General features: G+C 39.6%; 1 protein-coding gene and 1 pseudogene across 3 annotated transcripts in view; one reads left to right on the top strand and one right to left on the bottom strand.

Moving 5' to 3' along the window:
- MAP7 (microtubule associated protein 7) overlaps positions 1-27006 on the bottom strand; it is a 235021-nt gene that overhangs the window by 67408 nt on the left and 140607 nt on the right. For all 3 annotated transcript variants that reach the window (XM_020987148.2, XM_020987145.2, XM_020987146.2), the window contains 2 exons: positions 12522-12623; positions 2222-2299 (listed from right to left, as the gene is read on the bottom strand). In XM_020987148.2, the coding sequence (XP_020842807.1) occupies positions 2222-2299; positions 12522-12623 (180 nt within the window). The remainder of the gene's footprint in view (positions 1-2221; positions 2300-12521; positions 12624-27006) is intronic.
- Positions 12828-15190, top strand: LOC110208937 (nucleolin pseudogene; annotated as a pseudogene).

The following is a 27006-nucleotide window of genomic DNA, read 5'->3' as shown; positions in this document are numbered from 1 at the left end:
ACTGTTTCTGGACATTTGATAACCAGTATGGGGCTATATAACACTAGGTTTTGGAAACTGAGGTTTTTATTGAAACACCACCTTCCGAGGTTTGAGGCTGTAGGTACCATGCTCCCAGATTGAAACATTAAAGAGTTCAGGCACAATACAGTGGCTTCGGGAAATATTATAGGTCATCTTCTGGAAAGATTTTAGTGACCTAAGTAAGCCTCGGTTTATAAAGCACCTAGACACCCTGAAATCTCTTAGTCATGCTGGCCAGCCCTTTTATCTTCCCAAGGTAGATAGAATATCTTGTGTAGGAGACCTTGCATAAGTGAGCGTTAAGGTAAGGCATTTTCTTTAAGGAGGAGCTGGCATAGGATCTTTGATCACATTTTCTGGAAGACAAAAGAATAAGAGAAAAGAAAGCAAAAAGCCTCTTGTTTGTTCTTTGGGAGAAAAGGTGTCAAATGCATACTCATCTTTCTGCCCAGTTGTGTCATTCACTATTGAGGCTGGCAAATACTAAGCGTGTTGCAAGCTCTTATGCACATGGTCAGAGGGCAAAGTCCTCCTGTGGAGTCCATTCCATGGTCCAACTCTTTTGGCAATGGAGTAAAGATAATGTTCCTTCTAACATTTTTTAATGTGTGATGTTAACCTTGAATAACAATACAGAGCAACAACAACAACAAAACATGGTCTTTTCCTAAAATCGTACTAGTACTGGTCTTCGGTATCAGTCTGCGAATAAAAATGCCTGTCATGTGTAAGCCCTACATAATATGCTACATTGAGATTGCTTCTGCGGGGAGAAGCGTTAGGATTAATTATGCAAGGCAATAACTGTGTGCAACCCCACAACTTTGTGCATGGTTTAAAAAAAAAAAGGACCATTTTACAAACCTGAAAGTGTTTCCATATAAATGCTGGCTATTTCTATTATTTCCTACTGGTCCTGTTTGATATCAAAAGCTTATGGATTATCTAGAATCACAGAATCTTAGCATTAGAAAGGGTCCTATAGTTAGGCTAGTCCTTCTGTCAGCTAAATGTAGGAGGGCCTTTATAAACTATCCTTGAAAGGTCATTATCCAGCCTCTACTTGAATACCACCTCTGATGGGGAACTCACCCAGCCCATTTTTCAGACAGCTCTTAATTGTGAGGAGATATTTCTGTATTGAGCTGAAATCCCTGCTCTCTGTAACTTTTACGCACTGGTTCCGATTCTTCACTTTGGTATAATAAATAATATGTTTAATCCATCTTTTTGTGTGTGTGTGTGTGGATGCTCTTCCAAATGTTTTTAAACAGCTATTGTGCTGATTTGTCTCTCCCTCCCCCTCCCTCTACCCAGCCTCTTTTTCCCCCCAGGAAAATTATCTCTATTGCTTCCATTTGCTCTTCATATGATGTTTTCTACTCCCCTCACCAACATGGTTATATTAATCTGATTTTTTTTTTACTTGTCACTGTTTTCTTCAAATATGGCACCCAGAAATGAACACAACACTCTAGATACTGTCGGACCAGTGCAGAGTACAGTGGGATGATCACTAACCTTACTCTGGTTGCTATACTTCCTACATGGATACAATCCTCCTCTGTGTGTGTGTGTGTGTGTGTGTCTGTATACATATACACACATAAATATAAATTAATATAAATTATATGTGTTTATGTTACACTTCAGAGTCACACAGAGCTCTGATGAAAATATTAAGAGGAGAAACGGTGTATTTCTGTGATATGGTCTAAGTCACCACTTCACACCCAGCATTTTATTTATATCAGTTCAGCATTTGAGTATTATATCTGTGATGGTTCATATAACATTGACAGCACAATCATGTTCGCAGTCATAGAGAAATCTAGAGGCATGGTAAATTTGGTGAAATCCATCTTCCCAAGACCAGCTCTTGACAGTACAGTATTATTTCAAGTGATATAAACTTGTCTCCTAAGTTGAATTCTCCTCTTCCTACAGGTTGAAAGGTAAGTCGCTGTGACATGCATGATTATTTATACTAAAATCCATCATTTATATAACGCTTCAAGGTTTGCAGAGCACTTTTCAAATATTAGTTCATTTGATCTTCACAATAACCCTGAAAGACTGGTGCCACTGGTACCCCCACTTTTCAGATGAGAAAAATTCAGGCTGAGAAGGGTTAAGTGACTTGCCCACAGTCATAAAACAATCCAAATTCAATGACCAAATATTGATTCCATGGTACCTAGCTGCTTTTCTCGTTCCTCTCTCCGTTCTCGTGCCAACCGTTGTCGGTCATCAACTCTTAGCACAGGTGGAGGGTCTGAAAAATAGGATAAATAAAATTAGGGTGGGAGAAAGAGATTTCGGTGGATAATTTAGTTATGCTTTTAAACATTATCACTATCATAGTAAATTGTATTAGCTGAACACAACTAACACTTGCTTTGCAAATTTTAAAGCTTTTTTTTTTTACAGGCTAATGGCATTGTTGTTCAGTCATTTCAGTTGTGTTCAACTCTTCATGACCCTGTTTAGGGTTCTCTTGGCAAAACTATTGGAGTGGTTTGCAGTTTCCTTCTCCAGCTTATTTTACAGATGAGGAAAGTATGGCATACAGTGTTAAGTGACTTGCCCAGGATCACTCAGTTCATAAGTGCTTGAGGCCGGATTAGAATTCTGGTTTTCCTGTCTCTGGTTCCAGGTCTCTCATCCACCGTGTCACCTAGATGCCTAGGTTGACAGTAGGAAACTAATAATAATAGCTAATAACAGTTAACATTTATATAACACCTACTATGTTCCAGGTACTTTGCTGAGTCCTTTGTTCTCATTTGAGCCTCACAGCAACCCTGGGAGGGGAGGTATTGTTCCTTAACCTCAGAAGTCAAGGTCAGAGGTAAACCTTGCCTTTCTACAACACATCAGTGCAATAATCAGGACAGGACCGTCAGTGTGGTAATTCTTTCAATTCAATAAACATTTAGCACCTACTATGTGCCAAACACTGTGCTAAGTGCTGGGGACACAAAAAGAGGTAAAAGACAGTCACTGCCCTCAAGGAGCTTACAACAAGTGAACAAATATATACAAAGTAAGCTATATATATATAGGACTGAGGATTGAAAAAAAGCCCTTGAATTTGGCAGCTAAAAAATCATTAGTAAATTTGGAGAGAGCAGTTCCAGTGAAATAACTTGAGAGTGAGCCTTTTCAAGGAGTTTAGCTACAAAGGGCAGAAGAGATATAGGATGAGAGCAGGGATGGAAGATCAGGTGAGGTGTTTTTCAGGATATGGGAAACATGGGCATGTTTGTGGGTAGTCCATGAGCCAAGAAAGAGGGAAAGATTGAAAATAAGTGAAAATTAGGGATGAGAGAGGAGGCAATCTGTTCTATAAACTATAAGGCAAGATTCTTAGCTGAGAGAGTGGGGGCCACAGGAGATCTGAGGAGCGATAAAAAGGTTTGGAAGAGCTTGCTGCAGAGAGTGGGGTAGTGAGTTGATAAGGGAGGTAGAACAGGATTGCCTGGCAGCAGTGAGGAACCAGTTGAAGTTAAGTAATGTAAATCTGTAGTGGACCCAGTAAGAGTGCTTGTGTGATTTTCTCCACCTTCTTGCTGTAGCATGTGAGTAGGAGTGAAGGTGATGAATAATGGAAATGATCCAAGGTTGAGGCTTGGTTGGACATAACTGGTCTTATGATAACGGACCCAGGGATTCAAGACAGTAGGACAGCTTAAAGTTGAATTCGTTCACCAAAGAATCAAGATGGGGAGAAGAGAAGAGAGTAACTACTACAGGGGAGACGGCCTGGGAGAATTGAGGGGTCAGTGGATTGGAGGTCATGGTGCTGATGAAAAGTAGGGTGTGGAAGGGAAGGAAGAGGGAAAGGGGAAAAACCAGTTGATTATGGTTGGATGAGGGGATTTCAGAATTCTTGAACATGGAGGTGTCGTACATTTGTGGGTGATGGCAAGGTCCAGGATATGCCCATCTTTGTATGTGGCTAAGGTGGGGTGGAGGAGTAGTTCCTTTTCTTCCTCCCCTTCCTCTAGTCTTCCTTCCTTTCTTTCTTCTCTCTCTCCTTCCTTCCTTCACTTGGACCACACACAATACTTTGTTTTACACTTCTCTAATGTAATATACTTAAATATAATACAGAATATTGCATAATAACTGTGTAATTGTCTTTTCTCCCCACTAAACGGTAAATTACAGTCTAGTAACATGTTCTATGCATGGTGTGCTCCTGGTCAATCTCTGTCCCTACTGGCCATGGACCTCTCTTTCCCTATGGCAACCTAGGCTAGAACAAGAACTAGTTGTCATTTTTTCCCCCTTCGAATTCCTAATTTTCCTAATCAGGTTTTAGTCTGGTTATATTTTCTAGAACTGCTTAGCAATAGGGGTTAATAGTTCTTCCCGCTATTTCTACACCCCAGCTCTGCCTCCCCAATAGTCTCCTAACTGCCAAATCCAGCAGCCTTTTCTCAGGCCTCATTCTTCAATTGAATGAATATGGAGGAAGTCAGACAACTATACGTTATATTATAAATTCACGTTATCCAACTTCAAATGTGCCCTCACATCAGCTGGCAATCCTTTTACTCATCTCTAATTCATTCTCTATCTTATCCTCCAGAGAAGGTATTCTAAACCTTCTCCTCTCTACTCAAGGTCCCCACAATTTCTCCTTCTCATCTACTCTTAGTTGAGGACCTCATCTCAGTGCAGCCATTCAACACAAACTCTTTCTTCTCCCCAACATTTCATCTCACAACTGTTTGACATCATCTCCCATTAGCTCCTGCTTTCCCTTATTCTCTGACAATGAGGTGGCCCTTCTTCATGAACCCTGGAGCCCATCCCCCAACATCTCCAGCAGATTGCAACATCAATCATCCCCCTTCCCCTGGCCAATCTTCAGCCTCTGTTTATCTCCTGGCTTCTTCTCTATCACATTCAAACATGCCCAAATCTCTTCCATGCTTAAATAACATTCATTAAATTACTCCCTCCAAGCTATCATCCTCTACCTCTCCTCCCTTTCTCAGGGGAAAAAAAAACACCCAAACTTCTATAAATGCCTTTCTACACTCATTCACTCTACTGTTGTTTCCTCTTACTCACTACTCACCCATTTGCAACCTGGATTCCAACCTTTTCTCTCAACTGAAACTTCTCTAGCTAAAGTTATCACCAATCTGTTAGTTACCAAATCTAATGATTTCTTCTCAGTCCTCATCCTTTCTGACATCTGCAGCTTTCGACTCCATCATCCACACCATCCTCTGACTGCACTCTCTTATACTGGGGTTTTTCAACACTGTTTTCTCCTAGTTCTTCTTTGCTGGCCTATTCTCAGTCTTCTTTATTAGTTTCTCATCCATTTTACATTCTCTAACTGTGGGTTTCCTCAAAGTTCTGTCTTGAGTCCTCTTTTTTCTTCCTAAATTCTCTCTCTTGGTGATCTCATCAGCTGCCATAGGTTTAATCATCCTCTCTCTCTATGCTGAGGACTCAGAGATCTACATATCTAGCTCCAATCTCTCTACTGGCCTTTAAGTTCCCATCAACAATTGCCTATTGTATATTTTATTTTCCGTGACTTTTAAATAATATTTTATTTTTTCAATTACAGATAAAAACAATTTTTGACATTTGTTTTTTAAAATTTTGAGTTCCGAATTCTCTCCTTCACCTCTTTCCCCTCTGTGATATAGTAAGCAATTTGATATAGATTATACATGTGCAATCACACAAAACACATTTCCATATTTGTTACACTATTTATTGTGCATTTTAAACTAGATGTCTGAGACATCTCAAATTCAAAATGTCCAAAACAGAACTCATTTTCTTTTCTCTTCAACCAACTCTTCTTCCAAACTTCCATATAGGCACCACGATCTTTTGGGGCAGCTAGGTGGCTCAGCGGATACAGTGCCAGGACTGGAGTCAGGAAAACCTGAATTCAAATCTGACCTCACACACTTACTAGCTCTATGACTCAGAGTAAGTCACTTTACCCTGTTTGCCTCAGTTTCTACATCTGTAAAATGAGCTGGAGAAGGAAATGGCAAACCACGCCATTATCTTTGCCAAGAAAACCCCAAATGGGGTCACGAAGAATGGGATATAACTGAACAACCACCACCACCACTACAATCTTCCAGTCTCCTGTGTTTGCAATCTCGGTGTTATTCTTGATATCTTACTTTTTCTTACCCCACATATCCAGTCAGTTGCCAAATCTTGCCCTTTCCACCTCATGTACATCTCTTGCATTTGACTCTTTCGCTCACCTGGCCACTACCTTAGTTGATGCCCTTGTCATTTTATACCTAGATTATTGCAGTGGTTTCTTAATTAGTCTCCCTCTTAGTTTACTTGATCATCATACATGTCCCACCTCACCATGTGTGGGTATATGGCAGGGCTCTGTCATGGGTCCTCTTTTCTATATATATGTTCTATCTTAACAGTTTTAATGGATTTAGGCATCACCTTCAGGCAGAAAACTCTAAAATCAGGACGTAGATGAGGGATGGATATGTAGATTTTGGAGATGTCGGAATAAAGATTATAGCTGCTTGGCATCTACATATGGATGTCCAATCAGCATTTCAAACTCAATGTGTACAAAAGAGAACCCACCATTTTTCTCCTATACCTAATGCCTCGTCCTGACTTCTCTGTTTCTGTCATGGGCAACACCATTCTTCCAGTCACCAACGTTTGCAATCTGGGAGTCATTTTTTTCAAATAATTAATTAATTTATTTTTAGTTTTCAACAGTGACTTCCATAAGATTTTGAGTCATTCTGGGAGCTGACTCTTCACAGTCATTCACTCTACTCCACCCTCCACTCGCATCCAGTGAGATGCTGTTGATTTCACCTCCTCAACATCTCTCACATCTGTTTCTTTCTTTCTATTCACACAACCACCAAAGCCCAGGGCCTCATCACTCTCACTCATGCTACGGCAATAGCCTCCTACCTAGTCTCCTTGCATCTAGTCTCCTGTCTCCAGTCTATTCTCCACACAAATTGACCATTCATAAGTGCAGGTCTGATCATGTCACTTCTCAAGAGACTCCAGTAACTCTCCACTATCTCTAGGATAAAACAGCAACTCCTGTGGCATTCAGAATCCTTCACAATGGGATGCCAGACTACTTTTCCAGGCTTCCTGGGCATTACACACTCTATTTGCATGCTTTGCATACTTTATTTTCTGGCCAACTTCCAGTCTGATTGCTAGTTCCCATGAATGGTTCTTTCTCTATCTTGGTGTCTTGTCATAGAGTATCCCTAATGCCAGGAATGTGCTCTCTCTTCACCTCTGTCTTGCAGGAGCTTTAGTTTCCCTTAAGTCTCAGTTCAAGGGCCACCTGCTACACAAAGACTTTCATGATTCCCCTAGCTGCTAGTGCTCCCATGGTTACTCCTTGGTAGAATTCTTCACACACAGTCACACACACACATACACACACACACACACAATCCCCATTGAGGACTAGGTACTGTTTCATTTTTGTCTTTTATGTCTTAAGGGTTTAGCTTTCTGACAATAGTAGATGCTTAACAAACGCATGTTGAATGAATGAATGGAATTTGACTTGCCTTTAAGTGTCTTCCCTGTGGGAGTTGCCCTCTTCTGACCACACTATAACTTATTAATGTCTTTCCTAAAATATAATGCCTGGCCTTAAACAAAAGGTATTTGTACCAGCCCAGCATGGAAAAATTGTCAATATCTCATCTGATCCTCACAACATCCCAGTAAGGTAAGTTACACAAGTGGTATTATCTCCATTTTACAGCTAAAGAAACTTAGCTTTAGGGAGGTTAGGAACAAAGCTAGTTGGACATTATGACTTCAGAATGGTATTCTGACTTCCAGTCAGAAGCTCTTTCCACTTTACTATTTCTTCTTCCAGTTGGATCAGACAAGGTTCCTAAGTAAATAACTTTCCTTTCTAGTACAAGTGATAAGTAAGAAATGCTTCAGGAGTATAAACTCTTAAGTACAGCGATGAGAAGGTCATCTCAACAGCGGTTCATCCTTCAGTAAGCCTCCACTCTTCAAGTGACTGCCACTTATCTGGGAGTTGGGATCAGACAGTATAAGAGCTGGGAAAACCCACACGCTCATTTTTTTCTTGATTCTGTAAATCAGTTCTTCCTTCCATGTCTACCTAGGTTCTCCTCCAACAGCCTTTACTTCTCTTTCTTGATTATAAGCTGAAGTTCAATTTTTTTTTTAATCCAGACTGTCTCTCCAGTTATACAATATGAAAGCCTAGGACAAGGAGTCTATTCTCCAGGATTCTATAGCTGCCTTTTTTCTCTCTGGCCCCACCAATTCACTGTCGATCGATGAACAGACTTCTATGTAGGACACAGAAGGAAGAAGGGTTTCAGAGAACATAAGCAGCACCTTCTAGGCTATCATTATGCTTTTCCCACTGGGTTTTTATCATTGTATTATGCTGCATTCTCTCTCTCAGCCAAACAGAACAATTTGTGAGCACATGAGCTGAGATTATGTTTGTATTGTGTATAGCTGCTTGCTTGTTTTGTAACCCAGCAGGACATACACCTAACACTTCAAGTACTGTACACAAATGAAATCTTAGCAAAATTACCCTATCATTATGCAACAAGGGTGGGGGAGGACATAATTCCCCTTAAAATTTACTAAATGTAAAAACGTTTAAAAATGATTTCTGAAAAGGTCATAAAAGAGATGGACATTAATGAAATGTAACATAAAGTAACGTAACAAAGAAAAATGAGTCCTGTCCATTTCACATTTTGACTACTATAGCCATTTGTCAGCTATATCTAAATCTATTGTTATGCTGCTTTTTAAAAAATTAATTTATTTTTAGTTTTCAACAATCACTTCCATAAGCTTTTGAGTTTTAAATTTTCTCCCCCTCCCACCTAACTTCCCTTCCCAAGACAGTGTGCAATCTGATATAGGCTCTATATATACACCCCTATGAAATATATTTTCACATTAATCATGTTGTAAAGAAGAATTAGAACCAATAGGAGGAAACACAAGAAAGAGGAAACAAAACAAAACAGAAGAAAAAAACACAAATGAACAAATAGTATGCTTCGATCTGCATTCAAACTCCATAGTTCTTTCCCTGGATGTGGATAGCATTTTCCATCATGAGACTTTTGGAGATGTCTTAGATCCTTGCATTGCTGAGAAGAGCCAAGTCTATCAAAGTTAGCCATCACACAATGTGGCTGTCACTGTGTACAATATTCTCCTGGTTCTGCTCACTTCATTCAGCATCAGCCTATACAAGTCTTTCCAGGTTTTTCTGAAGTCTGCCTGCTTTCTTATAGCACAACAGTATTCCATTACATTCATATACCACAACTTGTTCAGCCTTTCCCCAATTGATGGGCATCCCCTCAATTCCCAATTCTTTGCCACCACAATAAGAGCTGCTATAAATATTTTTTGTACCTGTGGGTCCTCTTCCCATTTTTATGATCCCTTTGGGATACAGACCTAGAAGTGCTATTGCTGGGTCAAAGGGTATGCACATTTTTGTAGCCCTTTGGGCATAGTTCCAAATTGCTCTCCAAAATAGTTGGATCAGTTCACAACTCTACCAGTTTATGTTGCTTTCAATGGAGTGTTGGAGGTGGGCACGAAGCCATAGCTAGCAACTTTGGCCTTAAGTGCAAACACTGTCCAAGACAAACACTACCAAGTGGGGCAAGCAGAATGAAATTCATCCTCAAATGTGATTTGCAATTCATGATGTGAAAATAATACAAAGACTAAGAAAAATTAAATTGAGTGGGAGGGAGAAACAGTTATAGTGGTTTGGGATCATGATATCCAAAGGGGGAGCCTAAAAACCCCCAATATGAATGACCCCAAGGGGGCTGTGGCATGACTCCAAGGATTAACAATCAGAAAATGGGAGTATTAGTCACTTTTTACCCTCTTGTCACCAACAGAACTCTGTTCCCTCCATTGGCACATTACTGTGTAACACTTTCTACCCCACATCTGGTTGTGGTTGTGGACATGCAAGCTCTGAACTGCTCACTTTTGACACTGAGGTTGAGCTGGTTAAAATGGTTATAAACTAACCATGATCTGGACCCCCACAAAGGAAAATTCTCTGTCCCATGCCCAGGGCAATCACGCTTCACACCTCTCATTACCTCATTGGAAAGGGGCAGTCTGAACTCTGGGGCAGTGTCTAGTAAGTAAGAACCTGTCCCTCTTCTCTTTTCAGTTTTGGGGGGACAGAATAAGCCACATAGGATGAGTAGACATTGATGGATTATGATCTGCATTGCAGATCTCATTTATAGTTATCTTCCTTCTCTGCAACCCCTAGTCTCAACTAGCCTCTTCAGAATTTCCCTAGGGCACCATCAAGGGCTCTCTAGTCTCCTATGTTCTTGCTATAGTGGCTATCTTTGACTAAAACTATTCTTTTTCAAGTTACCAGTTGGTGCCTCATTTATCAGATATGCTGGATTTTTATCAATCTCCATTTTTCTTTGCTGCTCTGCAGTATATGACACTATTGACCACTCTCTCCTCTTACTTATTCTTTTCTTTTTGGACTGCTAAAAATGATATAACTATGTTACCTATAAAAATTCTCATATCTGTACACTTAAAAAGAAACCCTAAAAACAGAATTTTCTAACCTGCTTAAAAATCTTCCAACTGAAGAGTTTCAATGGGTTCTGAGCCTATTTATTATTGTTGTTGTTATTATTATTATCAACAATAATGATAGCTAGCATTTACTTTAAGGTTTGCAAAATGCTTTATATATGCTATCTTATTTGGTCTGTAAAAAATATGACACCAAAATCTGTGGATAGTTTGCAAGAACTAACTGACCATCATAGAAGAGAGAAATTTACTAGTTGTATTTCAGTAAAAATCTTTGCATAATTAGTTGATGGAATTGAAAATGAAGATCATCATTTAATAAGCAGAGCAATTATGCAGTTCTTCCATTTGTATTTATGGTCTGGTGACACAGTAGTGGGCCTGGGGTTAGGAAGACTGATTGTTGTAAATTCAAATCCAGCCTCAGGCACTAGCTTTGTGACCCTGGGCAAGTCACTTAACCCTGTTTACCTCAGTTTTCTCATCTGTAAAATGAACTGGAGAAGAAAATGGCAAGCCAGTCCAGTGAAGAGTTGGATGCAACTGAACAACACATATGTGTATGTGTATTTATTTACACATTTATATTTATATCTTTGTGAGTTATCTTCTCTGCAGTAACAACCATTAAAACCAAATATTGAAATAAACTGAAATTACAACCAGACCTTCAAATCATGGTATGGCAAAAGTGTTATATCAGTATATCCAATCACATTACTTTCATTAAAACTGCATTTCATTATTTATATTTTAAACACAATTTGATGGTTTTTATAAATTTTATTATTTACCATTTCATTGATTATATTTTCAGTGATAGAAAAATACTACTAATGAATAAAAATATTTTCAAAATGTTATTTCATCTTTACCTCATGTTTTAGCGACTATTTTGGTTTAGTTTTATAATGTCCATGACTGTTAGTTTGGTAATACATATGTATAATTTATAAATAAGCAGATATACACATAAGGGAGTATGTGCTCAAAACCTTTTTACTTATGAAGTGAGCAATTTTAAAAGTTTGGAGAATAACGGTTAAGGGAGGCATAATTTCACAATCTGGAAGAGATCTCAGAAGTCAATTAGTCCATTTTATACCTTAATAAGAAACCCTTTTCTAACATACCCAAAAAGTAGCCGACCAGCCTACCATTGATAGTCTCTAATTGCAACAAGGCAGCAATTCCACCTTCGATAGGTCTAATTTTTAGAAAGTTTTTCCTTACATTGAACCAAGATCTGCCTCTTGGCAATTCCCACCCATTAGCCCTAGTTCTGCTTCTAGGTGATGAGCTAAACAAATCTAATCCCTCTTCCATGACAGTCTCTCAATTACTAGGTGACATCTATCAAGTTCCCTCCCCCCCAAATTATCTTTTCTTTAGGCTAAACATCCTGTAATCCTCACATAGATGGTGCCAAGGTCTCATAATCCTGACTGCCATCCAATGAACACTATCAAGGTTATAAATACCCTTCCTAAAATATGGTGGTGTCCAGACATGGCAGATTATAACAGGGTCTTCACCTTCTCTATTTTGGACATTGCCGCTCATTGCAACCAAAGTTAGCATTACTTTTTTGATTGTCATTTCATACTTTTTATCCATATGAAGCTTGCAGACTGCTGATCTGTGGATTAAGTACCTTTGTTTCTTGTGAAAGGTGGTCTAGCCATAACACCCTCCCTATCTTGTCTTTAGGAAGTTGACTTTTTTTTTAAATCCATGCGTAGGCATTTACATTTATTTCCATGGACTCACTGCTCCTCAGTTCAAACTATATCTTCCTGCCCAGCCCCTAGGTTTGTGGGTTGCTCTGCAGAATTTTGGCATCGATCTCTGGATTGACTCACCTGGTTTGTTTCCTGGTACATTGCGATTTTGTCCTACAGCAGCAGAAGTGGGGCGGCCAGGTGCAGGAGCCTTCTTATCCTGTGCTTGGGAGGTTTCAGATGCTATGAAGATAGGGAGGCAAAAAGGAGACATGTTTAGTCCCTTACTATAGAAACACTGCCATTTTAGAGTTTTGTTCAGGTTCATACCCTACTTTCCCAAATAATTATGCAATGACTCTACAGATGCAGTGTGTTTTCTGAAACAAATATGGTGGCTTTTTTTTTCCTTCAGGAAAACATTTGATTTCCCTTGGTTTCACATTGATGTTACCTTACCTCAATTGGGCCCTCACTTCAGCAAGGTTTTAACTACTTCCTAACTGATTCACTATTTCACTGTCCACGGAAATCATTCTATACCTTCCCTTCATTCTTCAAACCTCCCAAAAGTCAATCAGTTGGTATACAGTTTGTAAATATTTGTCTGCTTACTGGCTTCCCCTATTAGACTGTAAGCCCCTTGAAGGCAAGGACAATCCTTTGCCTTTCTATATCTCTAGGACTTAGCATGATGCCTGGCACATAAAAGGTACTTAATAAATGCTTACTGATCGACTCTGAAGTGACCTTCTCTTGCCAAGGCCAACCCTTTTACCTGTGCTCTTGATCCAATCCCTTCCTTTCTTCTCCAGTAGATTATACCTTAATCATACTCAACTCTCTCTTTAATCAAAATACTAGTTCCTTTCTGGCTGACTACAGACAAACTCATGTTTCCTTCATCCTTATAAAACCTTCATGAGACCATTATCCTCTCAATTATAATCCTATATTTCTCCTCCATTTTCACCCACACTTGAAGATAGGTGTCCCCAGCCAAAAAAAAGCCATTATTGCCACCACACCTGCCAAGAAAGCAGTTATGACTCCTGGTAAGAAGGCATCTGTGGCCCCTGCCAAGAAAGTGGTGATCCCAGCCAAAGCTGTCATTATACCAGACAGGAAGGAAGCCACTCCAGCTAAAGCAGATAAAGCCCCTCTGTCCAAAGGGGCAAAAAAAGTGGGAAGAATGCCAAGAAAGAGGGCAGTGAATCTGAAGAAGACAGTGAAGATGAGGATGAAGAATTTGAACTACCCAAAATCACAAAAATGGAAGCAGCTCCAGCCAAACAAGACTCTGAGGAAAAAGAGGAAGAGGATGAGGTGGAAGGTGATAATGATGAGCATAAATAAAATAAGGATGACTCTAAAAAAGAAGCTATGGATACCATGCCTGCCAAAAGGAAGGCTGTTTCTGTGAAAGCTGGGAAAGCCAAGAAATCAGAGAAGGAGGAAGACAAAGATGAAGAGAAGGAAGAAGAGGAGGAGAAGGAAGATGAGGAGGAAGAAAATAAACTGCCCATCAAAGAACCACTAAGGAAGAAGAAAAAGGAAATGGGCAACAGAAAGCTCCTAAAGCCAAGAAACAGAAATTAGAAGCTAAGTACCTACAAATTTCAGTCTTTTTATTGTTAATCTGAACTTCAACAAAGCTGCTTCTGGGCTAAAAACTGGCATCATGTACTTATTTGAAAAAAAAAAGGACCTTACAGTTGTGGACATCCAAATTTGGTACCACCAGGAAGTTTGGCTATACAGAATTTAAACCAGATGAAGATGTGGAAAAGGCTCTGGAACTCAATGGCTCCAAAATCTTTGGCTCTAAAATGAAATTAGAAAAGGTAAAAGAAAACAAAAGATTGAGATGAAGGATGCTCATCAAGAATCTGCCTTATGAAGTAACTCAGGAGGAAATCAAAGAAGTGTTTGAAGACGTGATTGAGGTTACACTCATCTGCACCAAGGATGGGATACCCAAAGGAATCACCTACATTGAATTTAAGACAGCAGCAGATGTGGACAAAGCCATGGAAGAGAAACAGGGAACTGAGATTGGTGGTTGGGCACTCATTCTGGACTACACAAAGGAGAAAAATAAAAGACAAGAATTCGAGAGGTGGGAAGAATAATTCCTGAAATGGGAATAGTAGCAAGCCAGCAGACTCACAGACATTTGGTGCCAAATAACTTTGCCTGCAGTGCCCCTGAAGAAAGTCTACAAGAGTTGTTTGAGAAGGTGATATCAATCAGCTTGCTCCAGAACAACTTTGGCTGACCTAAAAGAGGGTACATGTTCATTGAATTGGACTCTGCAGAAGTTGCAAAGGAAGCTAGAATTCTTGTATCAAGATAGAAAGCAGAACAATCAGACTGGAGCTTAAGAGCCAGAAGACAAGTCCTACAAAACTTCGTTCATCAAAGATCTATAAGATACAACAGAAGAAACATTGAAAGATTCATTTCACAGCTCATTAGGTGCCAGGATGTTCACAGAAAGGAAGACAGGGTTGTCTAAAGGGTTCGGTTTTGTGGACTTCAACTAAGAAGAAGATGCTAAATCTATGAAAGAGGCCATTGGAAAATGGGGTGATTGGTGGAAACAAAGTTACTCTGGACTGGGCCAAGCCCAGTGGCAGCCATGGTGGCTTCAGTGGCTAAAGAGGCAGTAGAGGAGGACAAGGGGACTTTGGTGGCAGAGGCTGAGGAAACTTTGGAGGTCAGGGTAGTTTCTGAGTTGATAGAGGAGGAAGTGAGGAGAAGGAGGAGAAAACAATAAGCCACAAGGAAAGAAAACAAAGTTTGAATAACTTCTCCCCCTGCAATCTGAACAGATTTTGAGGGGTTATTCTGTCATCTGGTCACTGACAGAGCCTTCTAAGGACATCCCAGGACCAATAAGCAGGCCAGAGTCTTCTTGGAAAAACCTGGATGACATTTCAGTAGAGAGAGCATGCTGATTTTGACTAGACTAAACTTTTTGAAGAGACAGGTGATAGATATAGGAGTTCACCTTTTTATCCATGAGCTATCTTAAGTTTATAATGTTATAACCCATGTATAAAACCAAATATCTATAGTTGTTTTTGTTTTGTTTTGTTTTTTGTTTTGGCTAGTGTGCTCAATTACCATTTGTTCATTTTGTATATACTGATACCTTGTTTCCCCACGAATTAATGCAAGTTCCTTTAAAGCAAGACTATCATTATTTTCTTTGTATTTTCTCCAGCACCTAGGACAGTGTTTGGCAGGTAATGTGCAGCTAAGAAATGCTTGTTTATTGATCAACTGATCTTTACATTGCCAGCTGGTACCAAATCCCTCTTTTGCCCCTCAGACTAACTCTATTCTTTATTATTAGGCATGGTCCTTTACCTTTAACATAATTTCCCTTAGTCATTAAATCTATAGACTATATAGGATCCCAACCTGCTAGTTGGCATGGGGAATAAAGTGCTAGGGTTAGAATCAGGAAGAACTGAGTTCAGATTCTGCCTTAGACACTAACTGTGGGACCCTGGGCAAGTCACTTAATTTCAATTTCCTCATCCATAAAATGAAGATGGGTAGACTCAGTACCTTTAAAGCTCCCTTTCTGTGATGACTGGAACACAGTCTGAATTATGAATTGCGTAAAAACTGTAATGTGTAATAAGGCCAACACAGAACATAAAATCTATGGTTGTTAAAATATTGTCTTCAAGCATTTGCTTTAACATTCCATATTTGCTGATTCTTTGTGCCACAACTGCTAATGAGTCCCCAAACTGATTGCTTCAAGTTTCATCTGCCTTTGATTCCCTGGTCTGAGGAGCAAGGAAGAACATGTTAATAAGCAAAGAAATGGTCAAGAGGTGAGAGAGGAAGATGAGGAGAAGCAAAAGTCCTAGATCAGTGGTATTCAATAGGATTTTGTTGCTTGCCAAAACAGCAGCTGGCAGTTTACCAAAGGCTAAAGGTCACCCTGGAGGGTAGGTGGCACAGTCCTGGAGTCAGGAAGACTCATCTTCCTGAGTTCAATCTGGCCTGAGACACTTACTAGCTGTGTGACCCTGGACAAGTCACTTAACCCTGATTGCCTCAGTTTCCTCATCTGTAAAAATGAGCTGGAGAAAGAAATGGCAAACCACTCCAGTATCTTTGCTAAGAAATCCCCAAATAGCATCACAAAGAGTAAGCCATTACTGAAACGACTGAACAACAACAACAACAAAGGTTGTCATCCTGCACACAGTTGGAGGCAACATTGAGAATGAGACTAATAAAATTAGGAAATGCCCCATTTATTTGTGACACTGCATTCGAAGGAAAGCTAAAAAGTGTAGACAATATCAAAATATGTTTGAACAGTGTCATTCGTTAGCTGCCAACACTGGAGCTCCCTAGCCAACAACTCTGGCCTAGATAACTCACCAACTATAATGTCAACAAATTCAATAATCCAATAATTTAAACACTAATTGTGTACAGAGTCCTGTGATAGCTGCAAATGGAGATGTCAACTTGTGATAGCAGATCTTCCTTGTCCTCATGGAGTTCATTAGCTAGTAGGCAGTCCCTAATAAAATTGTGAGTTGACTATATTTGGAAGTATTTCTGTTCTCAAATAAAAAAAACCCAACCCTTTCCCCTTATTCTCCTGATTAACCTTATAAAAGGACTATTGTTGGAGCAGGTAGGTGGTACAGTGGATAGAGCACCAGGTCTGAAGTCAGGAGAACCTGAGTTCAAATCAGGCTTAACACCAAACACTTGACACTTACTAGCTGTGTGACCCTGGGCAAGTCCCCAGTTACCTAAAAAAAAAAAGACTATTGTCATTAGACAGATGTGTACATGTGTATATGAAATTATTCTATATATTATAATGGATTTGCACTTTCATGTACAATCATTTTTCTTTATTATACTATGTTATGAAAATGCTTGTTTTATTCCCATAAATTAAAAACAAGATAAAAAGACTATTGCTAGAGAAAAGTTCAAATTTAAAAAGCAGAGGGCAATAAAATTCAGACAATACCCAGAAATGTAAAGAAGTTCAAGTACAAACATTTCAGGTTCTACATGATAGCCACTGCCTGAACGATGTACAATAAAACTTTAATTTAGAGAATGTGATGTTCTGGATCTTTTTTTTTTTTTGAGGGAGAGCTGTGTGGATTGGGGATCATGAGATCACAGACATAAAATTGAAAGGGGTCTTGATCATTTAGTCATTCCTCCACCTTTTACAGATGAGGAAACTAAGTCCTCCAAAGATATAGCTTGTCCCAGATCACAAAAGAAGGAGGAGGTAGATCAGGGACTCAAATATAGATCCTAGCACTCTTTCCACTGTGTTTGATGCTTGTATATTCTAATTAGAAAGCCCTTTTTAAAAGGTCTGTATTCCCTCTCCTGCCTTGGTAAAAAGTAAAATATATTTGTAGCTAGGTTTATAATCATTCCTCTTGAGGCATGGGCTCAAGTCTGGACTTATGCTACCCAACAGGTCAAGAGGCAGAGTGATATCTTCCCAAAGGCAGTGTGATGACTCAGAGCAGAAATGAGTAATTTTTCCATTTTACTAATTTTTAATAATCATATTACAGGTCATATTCCTAGATCTAGAGAAGAGACCGGTGTCAGCATCTCCCACCCTGGAAGAGCTTAGGGCAGTGATCCAATGGGGTAGGCTGCTCACATATAGCCTGAGTATCCTTTGCAAGCAGAGAGATATGATGCATTTGTTGGGAAAGCCTTCATATAAACATGGAATACCCCCTTCTCCAGCCAGCTGGTAGCCTGGCCACCACTGGCTGGTAGCCAAAATACAGACTATAATCCCTAGCTGATTAATTAAGTGACAGCCTGCTTCTCTGTTGGTTTCAGAAAGGAGAGGAAAGAGTCAGGTGTGAACAGGTACAACTACACATCAAGCATACTTTTAAACACACCTGCCATACAGTGACGTAATGTTTAATCTTTCTCTGGTGACTAAGGATCCATAAATGCTTCAGTACCACATATCAGGATGGTTGCTACATAGCACTGTGAACATAGAGGATGTAGGGGAATGCAAAAGTGAAAGGATCACAAGATTTAAAGCTTTTCCAGTCTTCCCCTCCCCCACCTCCCATTTTGCAGGTGACAAAAGAGTAGAAAAATGACTTGCCCTGAATCACAGAGGAGGTAAAGTAACAGTGTCAGAATTCAAACACAGGCCCTATGACATCAAATTCAGTGTTCTCCCCACTATATCATGCTACGTACTATCTCAGTCTCTCCTTCATCAAGAGCAAAATGTTTTTGTTTGTTTAAATTAAATAAACCCTGCTACAGACTTATTTTCTGGTCATGTGTTTCTTTCACTCACAAAGCATGCGCAGGGATGGGGAAATTCAATTAATTGTGTATTCTAGTTAGTTGGATTCTGGCCTACTGGAATTTTACCGTAATTGGATTCATTTGGCCAGATCACTATTCTCATCTCAGTCGTGTCCTATAAATCATGTAGGTTAGGAGAAATGGTTTATTTGGCTTACCAGAATGCATTTCTAGGTCAGAATGCCCACTGACGGATGTTCATAACAAGAGAACTTGGGGGAAAAAACTCAAACTATTTTTGAATGTTTTTATGACCTTGTACAATTGACATCTTAAGTCATTCAAATAAAGTAAAAAATGAAGCAGAAAAATCATTGGCATGCTTCTGTAGTTCAAGCTTAATTTATTATCAATGACTCACAGACTTCCTTTTCTAAGGACCAAATTTTGTAGGATCATTGTCAATTTTTATATCAATCACCAGACTGTGTAATCAGTCCTCAGAGCTTATGTTTCTTTATTCCTTACAATTTCCTGTCCCTGATTCCTTCCCCTCTGGATAGACTCAATAATACCATAGAAGAAGCAGGTTATCTACCAGGAAATTCTCAGCTCCAAAGACCACTTTCTTCTCTTTTTTCTGTCCTCCCCTTCGCTCCCTACTCTCTGTAGTCCCAGAAAAACTGCAAAGCAGGGAAAGTTGGATTTGTGTGTCCTTTAAATCACTAAGGTATTTCCACCGGAGGACATCTTCATGCTGCCTGCTAGCTTCTCAGGCCATAGCTACACAACATGCATGAAGGTGAAAGGAGGGACAGTTGCTGACATTACTTTTTATAAATGCACTTATTTTGAATGCTAGAAAATTCTACTCTCTGTGGGTTTGGTTTTTTTTTTTTGCAGGGGGGGGCAATGAGTCAATTCATGTGGGTTACAATGAAGAATCTAAAAAACTAGACAGAATTCAATTTCCAAGGATGTTTATGTCAGGGGCATTCAATTTTCAGGAGGAGGACATTCAATTTTCAAACCTTGCCTAGCACTAGAATTTGGTCCTGGGTATACTTAGGGTCCCCTCCGCAATGCCCCCACCCCAGCTTGCTTCCTACTCTTTTTTTTAAATTTTTTAAAATTTTTAGGCAACTAGGGTTAAGCGACTTGCTTAAGTCACCACCTAGCTGCCTTTGCTTCCTACTCTTCCTCCTTCCGTTTGCTGATGCCATTTCATTCGTTCAAGTATTTATTGCACTTACCCTACTCTCTACATAAATTTGTTTATCAATTTGATGTCTTCATTCCTTCATGGAACTAGTTTCTTGCTTTTTTAAAAAATTAAGTTATTTATTTTTAGTTTCCAACAATCACTTCCATAAGCTTTTGAGTTTTAAATTTTCTCCCCCTCCTTCCCCAAGATGGGGTGTGCAATCTGATGTTTATTGCTTTTTAATTGGAAAATTGAGACCATGTTAATAGAATAATAGAAAATATGTTGTATTGTTACTTACATTTTCAAAAGGGCCTTCTCGAGACAATACTATAACTACAAGGAATAACTCAAAAGATAAGACTATCAGCCACTGTGTCAAATAGAATGGGGAAAGGTGGTTGACTATTCAGCCTGCACGCAGGGCTAGCTTTTTTCAATGACATTTTAGGTCACTATGTTCCCAGCCATCATTTTGCCAAAACTTTTAAAAAAATTATTTAAAATTCTTCTTAGGAAGTCTGAACTAAACTACGCCACCATAATCTTGTTAGAAATAAAAATTTAATGTTTTTGGGAGAGTTCAGATAATCTCATTGTTTGAGAGCCAAACGACAACAAATATCCTTCTTTTCAATTTATAAAGTTCTACAAGCTTTTAAGTTCTAGATTATTGGGCCTAGAACTGGAAACATCCTCTTTAAACTTTTAAACTCCTTCAAGAAGCTTTCTAGTATTATTTCTATGAACATACTCCAACACTTTTTTCTTGAGGAAACAAAAAGTCCATGAGCTATATCTATATCTATATCTATATCTATATCTATATCTATATCTATATCTATCCTATGATTCTCATGCAACTTGCTGAGAACTATAGGGTAGAAAAAAAAGTGATACAAGCAGACAAGCAACATTATGGTTTCCATCTTCTTTGCCTCTCATCCTTTCTCTTTCTTTCATCCTATTGCGTCTCTGATTCCCCCTTCTTTTTGTGCATCTCTTCCTCCATATTCGGTTAATCTACGCTGTACATATGTGTCTTTCTCTCTTTCACTCTCCCCCATTCCCTCTGTCTCCTTCCTGTTCTTTAATTCTTGCTCACACACTTGAAGAAAAGAATATTGGGGACCTCCACTTAAATATAAAAGCTTCGATGGCAAATATCCAAATGCTGTGGAAGGGAATATAATTCTCTATAATTAAGACTGCCTAGTTGGCACTGACACTCCAACTTACTGAAAATTTGTCTTTGTCCCAGTTTTCCTAATAAGATTATGAGGATTCACCATCCTTCCTTCCATCTCCGACCATGAAGACTGTATTTCCATCAGCTGTGAAATCCTGTCTCTCCAAATAGTCAAGACAATCAGTTGATTCAAATAAAGGACTTATCAATTGCATCAAAAGGGTTGCTCCAGTAGCTCTATGGAGGAACAGTCTTAGGTCTCAGAGGGTTTAAATCAGATGGGCCAGCATTCTGATTTGCTACCTTGATAATGGTTACAATGGGATCCTATGTGAAAACAGGCCAGGCTCAGGTACTGGGGCAGTGGCAAGACCGTACTTTTGAACTTTTCCTTCCTCTTTCGGAGTATGTTGCAGGACTACAACCATGTTACAAATAGGTTATTTAACCAAGAGAACCAGAACTGCCTTCAGTCTACACCAGTCTACCCCACACCTAGGCCCAGTGACTCCAAATTCAGTGATTTTTTCCATTGCACCAATAAAGTTTAAATGCCTTTGTCTGCCATCTCTGGTCCTACATAATCCAGATCCAAGCCAACTTTCTAGACTTGTCCCATCCTATTCCCCTAAATGTACCATATGTCCCAGTCAATTAGGTCACTTGCTATTTCTTCAATATGCCTCTAGATTTCTCTACAATTTTTTTCTCTTTACGCTATCTCATAGGTTTAAAAAAATACTATTTTACTTTTAATTTATGGAATAAAACAAACATTTCCGTAATACAGTATAATAAAAAAAATGTTTACAGGGCAGCTAGGTGGCCCAGTGGATAGGGCACTGGCCCCAGAGTCAGGGAGACCTGCATTCAAATCTGGCCTCAGACACAAAACACTAGCTGTGTGACTCTGGGCAAGTCACTCAACCCCAACTGCCTTGCCAAAAAAAAAAAGATGTTTGCACATGAAACTGCAAATTTACTATGTACAGCTTGCTATTCCCATAGATCTTTGAGGCTTTCTTCCTTTCCCAACATCCCAGCATGCTTCAAGGTCCTCTCCAAAGCCCGTACCTTAAGGAAAGCTTTTCTCCTCTTCCCAATCATATGGAATATGTGTCCCCATAAAGTTTCACAACACATTTTAGTGCCTCTTAGATAGCACATATATTCTAGCTATTTACATACACATTAATCAATCAATCAATCAATTTAATTAATTAAAGAACAACTAGGCGGTGAAGTAGATAAGAGTGCTGGGCCTGGAGTCAGGAAGACTCATCTTCCTGAGTTCAAATCTGGCTTCAGACATTTACTAGCTATGTGACCCTGGACGAGTCACTTAATCCCATTTACCTCAGTTTCCTTATCTGTAAAATGAGCTGGATAAGGAAATAGCAAACTACTCCAGTATCTTTGCTAAGAAAACTCCAAACTCACAAAAAGTTGGACATGACTGAAAATGAGTGAAGAACTCTGACCTGTTGAATTATGAGTTCCTTGAACAGGTAGGTCTTGTTCATTTTTAAATTTTCATTAAAACCATGCCTTGCAATAAATTTGCTGAACTGAACTGGTCATACTCCTCTATAAACCTCTTCAAGTTCAGGCACTGTTTCATTTAGCTTTGGTATTCCTTCAAAGCTTAGCTCAAGCTCTGTCTCCTTCCTGATCCTTTCCAGGTCCCATTGTTTCCTTCCTGCCTTGAATTACCTTATACATGCTTTGTGTGTGTGTGTGTGTGTGTGTGGTGTGTGTGTGTGTGTGTGTGTGTGTGTGTGTGTGTATGTGTATGTTATACGTTACATATTAAATATGTGTTATATACGTATTTACATAAATATGTTGTTAATCCAATAGAATGCAATCTCCTTAAGGGCAGGGACTGTTTCATTTTTGTCTTTGTATCTATAGTGTCTTGGCACATATTACCCTCATTCCACCTCACACATCACACAGTAGGCATACAGGGTTTGTTCATTCAAATGGCCAGCACACAACAGCACCCCACAAATGCTACAAGAACACAAAAGCAGTGTTAACAGTTTCAACAAGTAAAATCCTGTGCTGAATGAAATTTCTGCCTCATTTATTTCAATGAAACTTTGAAAATGGGGTAGAACAGAAGGACAGCTTAATAATAATAATATGGTAGCTTGCACATTTTATGTAAGGTTCATAAACTGTGTAAGATAACCTCATAGTCAATCTGCTATAAATTTTTGTTCAAGTAAACACATTATTTTTCTTGGAACACAATCTTACAATCTATAGGAGTGAAAAGATTTACCATAGATTCCAGCATCATTTATTCATCAGGAAGGAGATAGTGTCTTCACAGAGAAGTCTCCCCAATGGAAGATACTGTATGCTACAGTGAATCTCATATGGTCTATTCCCTGCCTTGGGCAGTGATTCCCTGAACATTTCACTAGTTCATCTCTGCAACCATCAAGAGAAGCACTCTAGAAACCCGGAAGCCTCTGGTCTAATCCTCTTTTGCTAAGTGCAAAATCACTCTCTGCTCCAATTTATCCATTGGCAAAGGGCAAAGCTCCTTGCTTGCTGGAAGCCCAGAAGAATCAGAGAGTTGCTTTGAATAACCTTTTGCAATGAAAAGTTTGGGGGTTTTTTTCCTAAATAAAAAGACACTTCATCTTTGGGGAGGAGGAGTTTCAAAAAGGACAAAAAGATTTCCAAGAAATCGGTTACAAAGTTGTTCCAGCAGCACAGGAATGAAAATACATTGGTTATGTTGACAAATGGAATAATCCTTCTATGAGAAACAACTTGGAAAAATAAAATAATAAATTGTAATGCTTGGAGACAGGAAAGAAAGACAAAAATTAACAGAATCTACAAAATTCACCTAATTTTTCTATCTTCTGCATCAGCCAGATTATTCCAAACAAATATGGGTAAAACTGTGGATTTCTGTGTTGGTGGAACCATGGCTCCCAGAAAGAGGATGAGAGGGAAAGAAAAAGAATTGGAAGAATGGAAAGAGAAATGGAAGGGAAAGACTACAGAGAGAAGGAGTCAAATACGTCAGTATTTTGGAGGTCACTTTGCCAAGGAAGAAAGGTGAAATCCAAGTTTGTCTTGTCCAGCTGAAGATCTTCATTTTAGTAGACCACCACAGGAAGGCAGCAAAACCTCTATTCCAGCTTAGAATGCAAGTCTGGAACATGAGCCATGTGAATGAAATAAATGTGAAGGCCTACACAGAGTAGAATCAAAGAGAACTGATAGAATCTCTGGCATTAAATTTACCTTTCTACCACTAGCCCAAATTTCCTCCCGTTCAGAAATGGTACAAGTTCTAGCTGAGTTCTCATTCATAGCAACAAGCAATTCTTCATTTAACACCTCATTACCCATGATTACTTGGTGGGAAAACAGAATTCAATACAATCATGGGATGAAGGCACTCACAGCTTTTCCCTCAGCCTGCTGATTGAAACAATTCAATTCAGATCTACCCTGGCCATGTATTTGTAGATGCTCTGCTTAAGTGAGCAGCAGAAATGTATTATTTGGTGACTGTAACAGAGCAGTCTGAAAGCTGGAAGGAATACGCTGACATTTTCAGAAAGACTTTCTCAAGGCCCAGACCGTGCATTTTCCACACCCCCCCCCCCATCTCACTTGGAGCATGTGTTCTAATTTCTCTATCTCATCATAATTCAGAAATAATTTATGACACTTTAATGGAAAAGAATGTTCAGCCAAGAGATATAGAAATGAGTTCACTGGTAAAAGAATGCCAACATGGCACCAACACATTGATTTTAAAAATAAGACTCGAAGCAATTTATACTCAAGTCAAGTCACGGGAGCCAGATTCTGCCACAGACGCCACCTCCCATCGCTAGGACTCAGTAAGGCATGAAAAACTGAGCGGTGCTTTGCTATTGAGCGCGTCTAGACATGAGGCAGCAAAAAACTGATCCAATCATAACTTTTTCAGGAAGATTTTTTTTTTTTGCTATTGATTTAAACAGAGGCCAGACTGGTCCAAACAACAGTAATAGCGCATATTAATGTTGTGTTTTAAGGGGAAGAAGGTACTTTTCTCATTAGCCTTTAAGGTAGTTATTATTATCCCCCTTTTATACATAAAGAAACACTCGGGTGACATGACTAGTCCAGAGTCAGCTAGCTAGTAAGTTTCAGAATCAGGATTTGAACTCTGAGAGGGGTAATGTGGTAAAATTGAAGGAGCCTCAGTTTGGAGTGAGGGAACCTAGGTTCAAATCCTGCCTCTTACTATTTGTGTGACCTAGGGTAACTCACTTAACCGCTAGGTGCCTCAGTTTTCTCATCTATAATATTTTTTCTCATCTGTAATAGTTTTCTCATCATAATATGAGGCAGGTGAGTGGGAAGTGATGACTACCAAAGTTGCTTCCAGATCTAAATCTCTGATCCTAGGATCCCAGGGCCCCTGACTCAAGCATCTTCTACTGCATCTTGTTAACCCAGAACTCAGGCCTACTGATGTTTAGGTTGTAATAGGGGGAAAAAATGGAAAAAACTTGTAGTTGGAAATTATCTCTCCCCAACTACCCCGTGGGTAGGTATTTGGGAATTGAGATACAATAAAAGACTTCGAGCTGAAATAGCTATATTTGTTCAGATTGCTGAACTGAAATCCAGTCTCCTTGCTGCTTATCAAGACAGGATGACAAAGGCTTAGCGTACACAAGGTACATAAGGTACACAAGAGACCTATGACATTAACGTTCCTGTGCATGGTTATTTAGGGGCATTTTAGGTCGTTGGAAAATAAATGCTTGAAAAAGGTTTTATACATACATATTGAATTGAGCCTATGTGTATTTAAAATTTGTCCAAATGAATATTTAGTGGATATGCAACTTTTCCCAAAGAAGTTATAACCAGATCTGTTCCCATTCTTTCATCCTTTATTTTTATTTATTTTTGTTTGTTTGTTTTTTGGTTAGGCAATGGGGTTAAGTGACTTGCTCAGGGTCACATGGCTAGTTAAGTGTTACGTGTCTGAGGCCGGATTTGAACTGAGGTTCTCCTGACTTGAGGGCCAGTGCTCTATCCACTGAGCCACCTAGCTGCCCCCTCTTTCGTCCTTTATTAAGAGGATTTATGCTTACCTAGGCAAGCCAGCTTTGGTGAAGTAGCAAGGCACCCTGAGGGACAGGCAGGAAGTAGCCTGGGCTAGGCAAGTGAAATCAATACTACCACACTGACTGCTATCTCCCCTCAGATCCCAATGGAGACAGCCTAGGACCCTGAGTCCAAGAACCTTGGGAATGCTAGTGTCCCCCAAATTCCCAGCCTTGTTTCCAGCAGTCCCCATAACCCCTCATCTTGTAGGGAGGAATCCTTGTGGAAAACAGACCCATCTTCCTCATCAGCAGCAGCAATAACTGGTCACTAAGTGTCACCAACAGGCAGACAGATATAGCAGCCTAGGAGTGGCAGCAACTTCCAGACCACTGGTCTTGCTTCCAGCCCAGCCCTCATAGCCGTCATCCAGGGACTGGAGAGAAAGGACCAAGCATCTCCGCCAACTGTCAACCCACTATTGTGTACACACACACACACATACACACATACACACACACACACACACACGCACACCACACACACACACAGAGCTGAAGCTGTCTCCACTATCGGGGAGAAATGGGAGTCAGTATGTATGAGGCACCATCATCTTGACCACCATCTCTTATCAGACCTTGATGGAGATAGCCCAGGATCCTGAACCATGAGCCTTTGGAATATCAATACTTCCAGGGCAGTGTCCTCAGTTATCATTCTGGGAAGCAGCTCCTTTAAGAGTCAGCCTGGCAATTACTCCCACAAGTGCTACAGCAACAACTGGAGATCTAGAAAATCAAGTTCTTGCCACCACACTGTCAAATGGTTCAACATCAGAA

Source organism: Phascolarctos cinereus, unplaced genomic scaffold (genome assembly GCF_003287225.1).
Source record: "Phascolarctos cinereus isolate Bilbo 61053 unplaced genomic scaffold, phaCin_HiC Scaffold_5;HRSCAF=322, whole genome shotgun sequence".
In the NCBI taxonomy this organism is placed as follows: Eukaryota; Metazoa; Chordata; class Mammalia; order Diprotodontia; family Phascolarctidae; genus Phascolarctos; species Phascolarctos cinereus.
Note: the sequence above shows the minus strand (reverse complement) of the source record. Positions and strands in the feature narration are given on the sequence as shown.